The 13,341-nt window shown below is 40.4% G+C and overlaps 1 protein-coding gene across 1 annotated transcript in view; it reads left to right on the top strand.

Annotated features, from left to right (window-relative positions):
- Positions 1–13,341, top strand: part of ZNF565 (zinc finger protein 565) — a 32,680-nt gene that overhangs the window by 11,522 nt on the left and 7,817 nt on the right. Inside the window, exons 2-5 of the mRNA XM_082862950.1 lie at positions 97–189; positions 7,837–7,905; positions 11,416–11,542; positions 12,200–12,295. Of these exons, the coding sequence (XP_082719076.1) occupies positions 7,897–7,905; positions 11,416–11,542; positions 12,200–12,295 (232 nt within the window). The 5' untranslated portion in view covers positions 97–189; positions 7,837–7,896. The remainder of the gene's footprint in view (positions 1–96; positions 190–7,836; positions 7,906–11,415; positions 11,543–12,199; positions 12,296–13,341) is intronic.

The following is a 13,341-nucleotide window of genomic DNA, read 5'->3' as shown; positions in this document are numbered from 1 at the left end:
TGGATACTTGAAAAACTGGATAATGGTGAGACATTAGTAATTAAATTAGTAATGTCTACCACACTGGCTAAGACCCATTTCTTTTTCTGTGTATAGGAAGTTGCTTCTGTAAATTAGGTGTGAATTCTTTTTGGAGCAAGGAAGACATCCTGGACTGTGGAAAGAGGTTAACAAGAGGCCTGTGCACAGGTGAGTGAGGAGACTAAGGAAACAGAAAGCCTTTTATATGAAAGCTCACCTCCTCTGTGGGAAGTCAGTTACTGTTTGAGAACACACCCCTCAAAGGCTCTAGAACTATGGAGAAGATTAAGCTCCTTCAGCATACAAGTTCCCAGAGGCACTTCACTGTCACTCGTATCACTCCATTCGTGTTTTCTTTTATAATCTATCCTGCCCCATGAGGAGGAAGGAATTAATTGTGTTATTTATGATGATAAAACATATGCTTAAGGGAAAACTTGAAAACACAGGAAAACAGGGACTTCCCTGACGGTTCAGTGGTTGAGACCCCATACTTCCAATGCAGGGGGCGCAGGTTCCATCCCTGGTCAGGGAACTAAGATCCTACATGCAGCGTGGTATGGCCAAAAAAAAAAAAAAAGAAAAGAAAAAAAAATACAGAATGGGCTTCCCTGGTGGCGCAGTGGTTGAGAGTCCGCCTGCCGATGCAGGGGACACGGGTTCGTGCCCTGGTCCGGGAAGATCCCACATGCCGCGGAGCGGCTGGGCCCATGAGCCATTGCCGCTGAGCCTGCGCGTCCGGAGCCTGTGCTCCGCAACGGGAGAGGCCACAACAGTGAGAGGCCCGCGTACCGCAAAAAAAAAAAAAAAAAAAAAAAAAAAAAAAAATATATATATATATATATATATACAGAAAAACAGATACCCCCATAATTATACACCTAGACACAAATGTAAAACTTTAATTGAAAATCCTTTCAATCCATTTTCTATGGATACACATATGCATGTATATACGCATGTATATATTTTTCCTATAAAAATAAGATTACATATACTGTTTTATTACCTACCTTATTCACCCAAAGTTGTTTAACATCTTAACATCAGCAAAGATACGTTTTTATGGCAACAATGTTTCCATTGTATGGATACACTATATTTTGTAGGATATTTAAATTCTCTTCAAGTTGTTTCCATCGTCAGCAGTGTCTCCATCATACACCCCACATTCATCTTTTGGATAGAGTCTCAGATATAGAAGTACTTCATCAGAGGATATACATGGTTTAATTTCTGCTAACATTGCCTTGTTGCAAGTTTATACCAGCTATAATCTACTGTGTGTGTCCATTTCCTCACATCATGCTCTTGTGACATGTCATCAGTCTTAAAAATCTGCCAAATTGATAACTGTAAAATGTTATTTCCTTATTGCTTTAATGTACATTCCCTTCATTACTAGTGAAGTTTTAAAACTCTTGATAGGTTGAGGAGCCACTTTATTATCTAGTGAGTTGCCCATGCATATCCTTTGCTCATTTATCTAAAATTATTGCTTTTTTCTGAAAATTTAATTTTTTAAAAATTTATTTATTTATTTATTTTTGGCTGAGTTGGGTCCTTGTTGCTGCGTGCGGGCTTTCTCTAGTTGCAGTGAGCAGGGGCTACTCTTCGTTGCAGTGCACGGGCTTCTCATTGCAGTGGCTTCTCTTGTTGCGGAGCACAGGCTCTAGGCACACGGGCTTCAGTAGTTGTGGCTCGCAGGCTCTAGAGCACAGGCTAAGTAGTTGTGGTGCACAGGCTTAGTTGCTCTGCGGCATGTGGGATCTTCCCGGCCCAGCGCTCAAAGCCATGTCCCCAGCATTGGCAGGCAGATTCTTAACCACTGTGCCACCAGGGAAGCCCTGAAAATTTAATTTTAAAAGTACTATCCAATAAGAATTTTTGTTGTTTATCTGACTTGTGAGTTAAAGGCTTTTTTTTTTTTTTTCCATTTTATCGTTTGCCTTTTCATTTTGATTTTAGTATTTTGGGCTAGAGTTTTTAAAATCTCAAATATACGTTTTTCTTTGTATTTTTCTGCCTTGTATGTTACGTGTTCACAAAATATAAATACATTATATTTGTCTGAAGTACATTTACAGATATTTTATTTTTATATTAAATATTTTATCAAGTTAGAACTTCTTTTTGGCTTATGGTACAACCACAAAAATTAGGCTGAGAAATTGCTACTTTGATAAACTCTTAAGGTTTCCATTGTGATCTTGTACATTCATTGGAGAGTTTGAGTGCCTCCCATGTAGTATTTTATGTCCTGAGGAATTAATAATGAACAAAACCAACAAGATCCCTGCTTTTAAGTTTAGTGGGAAGAGTCAAATAATTGACAAGCAAATATATAATGTAATGTATAGTAGCACTGAGAGCTAGAAGGAAAAATAAAGCAGGGAAGGCTAAAGTGAATGACAAAGGGTAATATTTTAATAGTTTGGTCATAGAGGTGAAGTTTAAGCAGAAACCTTCGTGGAGGGAGCAAGTGAGCTCTATGACTATCTTGAGGAGGAGCATTCCAGAAGGAATATACAAAGCCTCCAAAGGGAACAGGGCTGGTATTATGTGGTGCATTCTAAATAGTCCATGGACATTTAAGAATAATATCTTATTGGTAAGTGAAAATTTTAGGATTGTTACCAGGATGCATCCACATGTGGCCCTTTGTGAATTTTTATAAGCTCTCAGGGATTCTTTCTAATATAAAGATTCAAGTATTTTATTTCCTCCAGAAAACACGCTTATTATTAACTTTTATTCACTTTTCCTCCCGCTGTTCTGTTTTATTCTCCACTTTTACGTATATTTTAGGTCTTCTGGATCTCTATTCCATATCTCTGACCTTTGTTTTCAGAATTCATTTCTTCTGTGTCTTTTTCTCCTCTGAATTCCGAGATGTTCTAGGCTTTTCCCTCCTGATTTCTAATGTATCTGGTGCCTTCTTGTCTAATAATTCTTAAAAGAAACTATTACTTGTCAGAATTGTCTCCTGTGACAAAGCCCTTACAAAAGGTTTCAATTTCCTTCTCCCATTAACCCCTAACTCTCTTAATTGGGCCTTTTCTAACTCTCTTAACTGGAGAATTTATTGTTCATTCCCCTCATTAATGGCAGTAACCACAGGGAGGCAGTTTATGCTGATGGAAACTTTCATGGGCAATAAAATACAACACTTGGGTTCATATCCCACTCAGTGTGGCCTTGGGTCAATATCATAACCTCTCAGGCCTTCTAGCTTCTCTTATGTATAATGTGAGAAATAAAATCAACTTTATTTAACTAACAGTGTAGTTATAAAATTAAAACTAAATGAAAGTGTATATGAATGGCACTGCATCACCTCACCCTAGAATCCTGGGGATCATTCCTGTACTTATGTACTCTACCTTCCCTAGTTATGAACGAACTACCTGTGATCTTCTGTAATTCAGCCCCCAATACTTGGGTGCTGGTTCCCATCCCCTCTCTCCTGCTCAAGGTCATTGCTCCTGTGCAGTTGTCTCCTATGTCCCTGCATTATTCGTTTTTCTCTACTGGGTTATTCCCATTACTATAAACCATGCTGTAATCTCTCCCACATTCAAAACAAACAACCGTTCCTGGATTCCATATCCATTTCTAGCTCTATTTCTCTGCTCTTTTCAACAAAACTCCTTGAAAGGGATGGCTCTTCTGTCTCCACTTCCTTTCCTTCCATTTTCTCTTATAAATGTATTTATTTATTATTTTTGGCTGTGCTGGGTCTTCGTTGCTGCGTGCAGGCTTTCCCTCGTTGCAGCAAGTGGGGGCTACTCTTTGTTGCAGTGCTCGGGCTTCTCACTGCGGTGGCTTCTCTTTGTTGCGGGGCACAGGCTCTAGGCGGGCGGGCTTCAGTAGTTGTGGTATGCTGGCTCAGTAGTTGTGGCTCACGGGCTCTAGAGTGTAGGCTCAGTAGTTGTGGCACACGGGCTTAGTTGCTCCACGCCATGTGGGATCTTCCCAGACCAGGGCTCCGAACCCATGTCCTCTGCATTGGCAGGCGGATTCTTAACCACTACACCACCAGGGAAGTCCCACCTTCCATTTTCTCTTGAACTCACTCCAGCCAAGGTTTCGTGTCCTCCACTCTAGAGAATCCACTTTTGTTGAGACTTCTAATGATCTCTCTAATGCCAGATCCAATGGACAGTTCTCGTTCCTCATACCACTTGACCTAGTGGTAGCATTTGACAGTTGTTCTCACCTTCCTTCTTGGTATACTTTCTTCACTGGGCTTTCAGTGAAGCCCCAATTCTCTTTTTTTCCTTCTCTTCCACTGATGTTTCCTTTTCAGACTCCTTTCTTTCTTTTTTCCTTTTCATCTCCCTGTTCTCTAACCGTTGGAGCCCCTCAGGCTCAGGCTTTGGACCGTTTTTCTTCCTTACCTTTAATCACTCTGTAGGCAATCTTACCTAGTATCAGAGCTTCAAATATCAACTGAACATCAGTAACTTCCAATTTTATATTCCTACATTTGGACTTTCTCTGAACTCCCAGATCGAATGTCTGATGGATGTCTGGCATTTCCACTTAGACATATAATAATCAGCTCAAGTATTAAGGTAAAACAGAATTCATAATTGGTCCATCCAAACCTGCTCCTCTCACAGTCCATTGTGTTAAAAAATGGCAACTTCATACCTCTAGCTGCTCAAGCCAAAAACCCTAGCATCATCTTGGCCTCTTTTTTCTTCTTTTATACCTAAAATCAGTAAATACTGTCAGCTCTTCCTACAGAGGATATCTAGAATCTGATCAGTTCTTGTCACCTCCCCCATGACCATACCACCCTAAGGCAAGCCCCTCAACCCCTTGCCAGGATTACTGCAGTAACCTTCTCAGTTCCCCCCACTTCCCTGCTTCCCCCCCTTGTCCTCTTAGTCCATTTTCCATGAGTGATCCTTTTAAATGTAAATCAGATTATGCCATTCCTTGGTTTGAAGTGTTTCATTGGCTTCCTGTCTTACTCAAGAGTAAAAACCAACGTTCTTACACAAGGCCCACAAGCCCTGTGTGATCCAGCTTCCATCTACCTCTCTGGCCCTCATTTTCTCACTCACCCCATTCCAGCCACTCTAGTCTCCTTCCTCTTTGTTGTTAAAGCCTGCTCTTGCCTAGAGGCTTTTGCATTTGTTGGTCCCTCTGCTAGGACTGTGCTTCCCCTAGATTTCTGTGTCGATGAAAAGCCTTCTTAGACCACCCTTCATTTCCCCATCTCCTTAATCTTTTTATTTTCCTCTATAGAACTTTGACTCCTTTACATATAAATAGGAATATCAATGTCAGTATATCAATATTTGTTATTGTCTCCTTCCATTAGAATGTGAGATCCGCTGGGACAGACTGGATTTGCTATCTTCCTTACACATAGAACCATGCCAACTGAGTTGGGAACTCAGTAAATATGAAAGAATTCCTGACTCCTTTATCTCTCTGCATCCATATCCAATCAGATGCCAGAACCAGTTGATTTTACTTCTCTGACACCTTGAATTCCTCCCCTTCATCCTCATTTCTACTATCACTATCTTGGGTCAGGCCCTTTGTTTGCTTGGGAAAGTACAGGCACCTTTCAGCTGATCTCCCTGACTCCAATTGTACTCCTCTCCACTAAAATAATCTGGCTATATTGGCCCTTTCACTTCCTTTTTTAAATTCCTCAGTAGCCTTCCATTCATTAATGGGTGAAAACCAAACTTGTATATATTCAGTCAGTATTCATTGGTCACCTTTATACTTCAGTCACTGTGGCCCGTACTATTTACAGTGATGATGAGACCTGGTCCTCATAGTTAATAAGCATTATCTTCCTCTAGATTCTAGAATTAATTAGATTTAAATTCAGATTAACTAAAATTAAATTAAAAATTCAGTTCCTCGGTCATACTAGCCACATTTCAAATGCTTAGTAGCCACATGTGGCTAATGGCTACATTATTGACAGTACAAGATGTGACGATTTCCATCATCACAAAGGTTCTATAAGACAGCACTGGTCTAATCCTTGCCCCAAACTGTACAAGTCTTTCCCAGTTATTCTCTGCAATCCAAACACACCGTCTACTTTTGGTCCACTGTTTTTGCCACTGCTCTTCACTTTGCTCAGAATGCTCTTCTGTCCCTTTTCTGCCTATTACTATCCTCTGATTTTAGGCCCCAAATCATATTCTGTAACTTACAGGAAATTTTCCTTGACACCAGCCCCCAATGATTTAACTAGTCTTCCTTCTGACGGCACCCCTCCCCGCCATGGGAACTCAGCAAGGCAGTCTGGCTGCTTACTTCACTATTGGAATTATTTCCCGCTGTTGCCAATGGAAATCAAAGAAAATGGATGTGACGTCTCTGCAGGTGGACGGCAGTAAGAGGGGCTTATTTAACTTGCTTCTCAGTGCAACTTGATAGGAGAATACAACATCTTAAAGTTGCATATGTGTAGCACTAGTGTTTCTTTTTAAATAGTTGGGGGAAAATGACCTAGAAAACCAAATTGCAGTTTGGTAGCCAAAATTAACTCTTGGTTTATTTGTCCTTTGTGTGTGAAATGTCCTACTATTCCATGCGTCTGACTTCCTCATGTATCTGTTGATCAGTTTTGGTTCTTCTTAGTACTATTGAGATCTATCCAGTTGATACCAATGGCCTTAGCGGCGGCAGCCTCTGGAATAACTCCTTACACCTTTCCGGCCTGCATTTCTCTAGACTTCACTCTCCAGGGAGGAGTTTTCTTTTCTTACTTTTTGACTCTCTTGCACACCATATGCACTAAGGATTCTAGAAACTTCTAGCATGACTGCAAAGTGGCCAAGAGAATAAAGTACCTGATGATAAATCACAGTATTAAAAAAAAAAAAAAAAAGCATGGGTGCTCCTTGCACCTGTGATTAGAACCAGCCTTACTACCTTCCTTAAAAAACCCCTGAGTTCTCATTATCTTAAAGTAGGCCGTTCTCCACCAGCCTCAGCAGTTGTCAGCCAGAGAGGAAGTGATGTTCTTCAGGAAAGCAGTAGAGAGGGCTTATGTGGAAAATAAGGATTGCTGGGCCAAGAAGCTTCTAGAAATTGAGTTCCCACTCAGGTAAATACTCTGGATGTGTAGGTATGCTTGTAAGATGCCTGTATTACTGTGGTTTTTTTGCTCCTGTCTGATAAGTCCAGCTGGGGCTGGAGGCTTTGACGAAGCCTCTCATATGGATGGCGTGGCCCTTTTTGAACTTAGAAGGCGAATGTAGAGCCGGGGAGGTACCCAAGCGGTTTCGCCTGTTGAACCCAGAGAAGCTGGAAAACTTTGTTTAAGGTTTGTCTTTTTTACAAGGTTTGGCCTACACAGGTACGCTCTGCTCCTAGCCTGTAGGTACCGTCCTCATCTTTAAGGGGTAAAGTCTGAGTGAGTCTGAGTTGTGATCCTCCTTGCTGCAGCTGCAAAGGAAGGTCTGCTTGGTACAGCTAGCTGGGAGCTGTCTAGGCCTCATCTAGGGTGTACATTAGCATCAACAAGGTAGGGACTGTCCCAGCCAGAATCCCTCCTGCTAACGTGCTTGGATTCTATGTCAGTGCCGAAGCACATCTGCCTTGAATCCATCTTTCAGTTTCCTTATGGTTTAGGAAGGGGCTGGGTTTTGTTAACTCAATAGTTCTTGGCATTAGTGTTGTGTGGTGGGACAAGGGGAGAGCAAAGGAAGCAGAGCAGCGACCCTGGAAGTACAGTTGTTTTAAGCTCATCTATTTAGGCGTGCTGAGGCAAGCTCGGTTTATGAAATTTGCCCCTTCTCCCCCTACTCTGTTTTTTTTTTTTTTCAGGACTCTGCACTTGTTCAAGAATCTAAAGAAATCCAAGCAGGACAGGTAGTTCTAAAAGCCATGACCCAGGTAAGTGGAAGTTTCCTCTATCCTTGAAATAATATCAACATTTGTGTTCTTTATCCTGAGACTTCCCTGTCTAGCTGAGCCCCATTCAGTAACCTGCTCCCAGTTCCTCCATTGCAGAGAATGAGCAATGATGCCTCACCTCCCTTTGTGGCCCTCTCTTCTCCAAGTGTTCACATACGTGCACAATGTTCTTACCAGAGCACCAATGGAGCAGAAATATATTCTCCTGAGAGAAATTTGAGAGCCGTCCTTATCAGAACCGTGGTTGAATAGAGCCAAAGATAAGACAACTTTGATCTTTTCCATTAACCCAAGTAGTTTCCTTTTTTCCTTCTATTTTAAAATATCACCCCCCTTTAAAAATCATAAAACATTTCACAGTATTGAAAAATACATACAAAAACGTGTCTATAACATATATATGGTATAAAGAATAATAAAATGAGTTGATATATTTGTTTAATGTACCATCTAAGTAACCCTTATCCCTTCCCACATCCCTTCACATATCGTATTACCACCTCACCATGTTAATGACTACTTTTAATTTTGCGTTCGTTAGCACTTTGATTCTTATAATTTACCATATATGAATGCCTGCTGAACAGTATACTGTTGAGTTTTTCATTTTTAAATTTGATGTACAGTTGTCATATTCTCTATATTTTTTACCGTATTTTTTCACTTAACACAATGTGATTTCAAGTTATTCACGTTAAATTGTGTAGCACTAGGTCAGCAGTTCTTAAAGTGTGGTCCAGGAAGACTTTGAGACCCTTTCAGGAGGTCTAGGGGTCAAAATTACTTTTATAATAATAATACTAACACATTATTTGCCTTTTTCACTCACAACTCTAATGAGTGTACAGTGGAGTTTCCCAGAAGCTATATGAAATGTGTTATCCCAACAGATTGGGGAGTTCCCTGGTGACCTAGTGGTTAGGATTCCTGGCTTTCCCTGCTGTGGCCTGGGTTCCATCCCTGGGTGGAGAACTGAGATTCCGCAAGCCGCGTGGTGCAGCCAAAAAGTAAAATTAAATTAAATTAAATTAAATTAAATTAAATTAAGTTGGCCAACAGATTGAATACAGAAGATGTGAAAATCTAACTCTTTCATTCAGCCAGTCATTAAAGATTTGCAAAAATGTAAAACAGTGCTACTAAATTTATTTCATTTTGACAAAGTTATTTTTCATAAAATGTGTGTTATTTATGTTAACAGGTTTATTATTATTTGAATAAATTAATATATTTTTTTAATTTATCTCTTTTAATTTCTAATGTGGTATATATAGATAGATTTAACCAGCATTAATGAAAGTCTTCAGTAACGTTAACAGCTTTATTTATTGTACATATGTATAATTCACATACAATGAAATACACCCATGTAAGTATATAGTTCAGTGCTTTTCTAGTATATTTGCAGAGCTGTGCAACCATCAGCACAAACCATTTTAAAACATTTACATCACTGCCAAAAAAAATCCTGTTTGCATTAGCCGTCACTCCCAAATTCCCCTCCTCATCCCCTGGCAACCACTAATTTACTTTGTCTCTATGGAATTGCCTTTTCTGGACTTTTAATATAAGTGGAATCATTGAATATTTGATCTTTTGTGTGTGACTTTTTTCACTTAACATAATGTTTTCAAGCTTCCGTGATGTAGCATGTATCAGTATTTTGTTCATTTTTATACCAAACAATATTCCATGGATATGTATAGACCACATTTGGTTCAGCAATTCATCAGTCTGTGGACATTTGAGTTGCTTCTACTTTTTGGCTATCATGAATAATGCTGCTATAAGCATTGGTATATACCAATGTTTTTAGGTAGACATGTTTTCATTTCTGTATACTTAGGAGTGGAATTTCTGGGTAACATGTTAACCCTGTGTTTAACATTTTGAGGAACTGTCAAAACTGTTTTCCAAAGTGGCTACCCCATTTTACATTCCTACCAGCAACGTAAGAGAGTTCCAGTTTCTCCACATCTTCACCAATATGTGTTTTTTGGGAGTTTTGTTTTTTGTTTTGTTTTGTTTTCATAATAGCCACCCCAGTGGATGTGAAATGGCATCTTATTGTGGTTTTGATTTGCATTTCCCTAATGATTAGTGATGTTGAACATCTTTTCATGTGCTTATTGGCCATTTGTATATTTTCTTTGGAGAAATCTCTTCAAATTCTTTGGCTGGTTCATAATTAGGTTGTCTTTTTTATTACTGAGTTGTGAGAGTTTTTATATATTCTGGATTCAAGTCCCTTATCAGATAAACAATTTGCACATATTTTCTCCCCGTTTTGTGGGTTGGAATTTCACTTTCTTGATGAAATTATTTGCAGAACAAAAGCTTTAAATTTTGATGAAGTTTATTTTATCTTCTTGTTCTTTTTGTTTCTTTTTTGTGTCTGGTGCCATATCTAAGAAACCCCTGCCTGACCAAGGCTGTGAAGATATACTCCTATGTTTTCTTCTGAGAGTTTTATGGTTTTAGCTTTTACATTTAGGTCTACAATTATTTTGAGTTCATTTTTATATATAGTGTGATGTGGGGTCCAACTTCATTCTTTGCATATGGATATCTACTTATTCCAGCACTATTTGTTAAAAAGACTAATCTTTTCCCATGAAATTATCTTGGCTGGTTTAATTTAATATGTGGTAGTCCTTAGGGAGCTGGTAGAAGATGCCTTTCTTCAGAGAGGTTTTGCAGCTAGGAGTATTCTCAAATTCGGCACACTTTAATTTTTCTCCTGGGGTTTCCCCCAGCTGCATGAATTTCAACCTCACTAAAAATGAGACAACCAGTCATTATGTGCTTCCTAAGGGGATGCTATAGGAAGTACACAGTACGACCTCTGACATATTTATGTCCCCTAAAAAATATGGAAGTAGAGAAACATGTTAAACTATACCATGAAGATATGATCAGCCAAATCCAGAATATGGGAAATGCTACTGATTCAAATGTTTGTTTAATGAATAAACAGCAATAAAAATTTTTAAAGGGTCTGTGGGTGCTGTAAGAGATTTGAGAGACTTTAGGAAATCTATAAACTAATTGCAAGGGGTGGATTTTGTTTGAATCCTGATTTGAACAAACCTACTGTCAAAAATCACTTTTGAGAAAATTGGGGCAATCTGAAACTTGACCTGGTTATTAGGAAATTATTGTTAATTTTATTAAGTGTGATAGTGATATTCTGGTTATTATGCCTTTTTTAAAAAGCCTAATGTGTTAGATACTAAAGTATTTGTGGGTGAAATACTATAATGTTTGGTATGTGGGATTTGCCTCAAAATATACCAGGGGTAAAAAATGGAAAGGAAGACCTAAAACAAGATTTGCAAGGTCTTGTTAAGTTACTGAAGCAGAGTGATGGATTCATGGGGGCTCATTATACTATTCTCTGTACTTTTGTGTATTTTGAAAATTTTTGTAATCAATTTAAAAACTAAAAGTCATTTCATTTACTAGTAGTGCATGGGTTTATTGTTTCAGGGATTGGTGACATTTAGGGATGTGGCCATAGAGTTCTCTCAGGAAGAATGGAAGTGCCTGGAACCTGCCCAGAAGGACTTGTACAAGGATGTAACTTTGGAGAACTTCAGTAACTTGGTCTCACTAGGTAAGGACATTGTATAATACAGGACCAGCCAGGAAACGAGGCTCCCAGGGACTACAACAGTGGGAGGCTGTTACCACCTTCGGCTGGAGGGGGTAAAGAGAGGAAACACTGCCACCGGAAGATAGTGAGAGCTAGAGCCATGGAGAAGGGCCAGCTGGTAGCCACTGTAGCTACCTCCAGAACTCCTGGGTCAAAGGAGGGTGCGAGAGGGATAAGAAATATCCTGAACTGTCTTCCTGTCCACTGATGCTTTCCATCTACCAAACCCAATGAGATATGATAGGACCAGGGTAATACAGTCCTTACAGGTAAGCTGTCTGGGGCACAGCTAGGCACATAGCAGGGCCAAGAGTAGCGAGGAATGGATTGGGGAGAGGGAGAGGGCAAATGGAGAATAAAATTTCTGGTTTCTTCATGGTGAATTTCTGGGAAGACTTACACGTTTCTGGCTAAGTTTCTGCTCTCTGTCTTCAAGGGAATTGTTCTGTGCTTTGTTGAAGTGGAAATGGGTAGTGCCATTGGCACCTCCACCTTCCCATCCTTTGGACAACCTTCACACCTTCCTTTATGTAATTGCCTCTCTTCCTTAGCAACCAAGAGACTGGGTTTGAATTTGGAAACAGCACGATCATGCCCCATTTCTTTTCCTATAAACAGGACTTTCCCTTTCTAAGCCCGATGTCATCTCCTTACTGGAGCAAGGGAAAGAACCCTGGATGGTTGTAAATGATATGACAGGACCATGGTGCCCAGGTGAGTGAGGGCTGATCCAATGGGGGGAGGTCACTGGGAATAATAGCTCAGCAGGTGAGTCAACTCGTAACAGTAACTTGAGTTATTGTCAGGAAACTCCCTCAAAGCCCTACCAAAAACTGAGGAATAAAAGCCTGAGACGTGAAGCCATGAAGAACAAAGACCTTGCCAGCATCAGCTTCCAAGGGAACCTTGCCTTTATCCCCATTAATTCCTCTCTGTTCTTTCTTATGTTTTCTTCTCATTTCAAAAAGGAATGTGCCCCTTTCCGGTGGCAGCTATTTTACCTGGAGTTTGGATCCTTTTTTCTGCAAGTGTCTTCATTCCTTAAAAAGTATTTATTTTCGTAAAACAGCTTTTCACTTCACCTAATTCAGCAATTCATTTATTCTCTTAACTTTTGAGAGGTAAGGATGTGTAGTGGCTGAGGGAATACTCTGGAATCAGATTTTCTTTCTTTTTTTTTTTAATTTATTTGGCTGCATCGGGTCTTAGTTGCAGCATGTGGGATCTTTCGTTATGGCGCTCAGGCTTCTCCCTAGTTGTGGTGTGTGGGCTGCAGAGTGTGAGGGCTCAGTAGTTGCAGTGCATGGGCTTAGTTGCCACGCAGCATGTGGGATCTTAGTTCCCCAACCAGGGATTGAACCTGCGTCCCCTGCATTGGGAGGCGGATGCTTAACCACTGGACCACCAGGGAAGTCCCTGGAATCAGGTTTTCTGAGTTCAAATCCTGGCCCTGCCACTTACTAGATCTGTGAGTTTAAGTAAGTTACTTAAATGCTCTGTGCTTCGGTTTCCTCCTCTGAAAATGGGATTAAAAATAGTGCCTTCCTGGGGCTTCCCTGGTGGCGCAGTGGTTGAGAGTCCACCTGCCGATGCAGGGGACACGGGTTCGTGCCCCGGTCCAGGAGGATCCCACATGCCACCGAGCAGCTAGGCCCGTGAGCCATGGCCACTGAGCCTGCGCGTCCGGAGCCTGTGCTCCGCAACGGGAGAGGCCACAACAGTGAGAGGCCCGCGTACCGCAAAAAAAAAAAAAAAGTGCC

The sequence above is a fragment of the Leucopleurus acutus genome (assembly GCF_964270905.1).
Source record: "Leucopleurus acutus genome assembly, chromosome: 20".
Classification (NCBI taxonomy): domain Eukaryota; kingdom Metazoa; phylum Chordata; class Mammalia; order Artiodactyla; family Delphinidae; genus Leucopleurus; species Leucopleurus acutus.
Note: the sequence above shows the minus strand (reverse complement) of the source record. Positions and strands in the feature narration are given on the sequence as shown.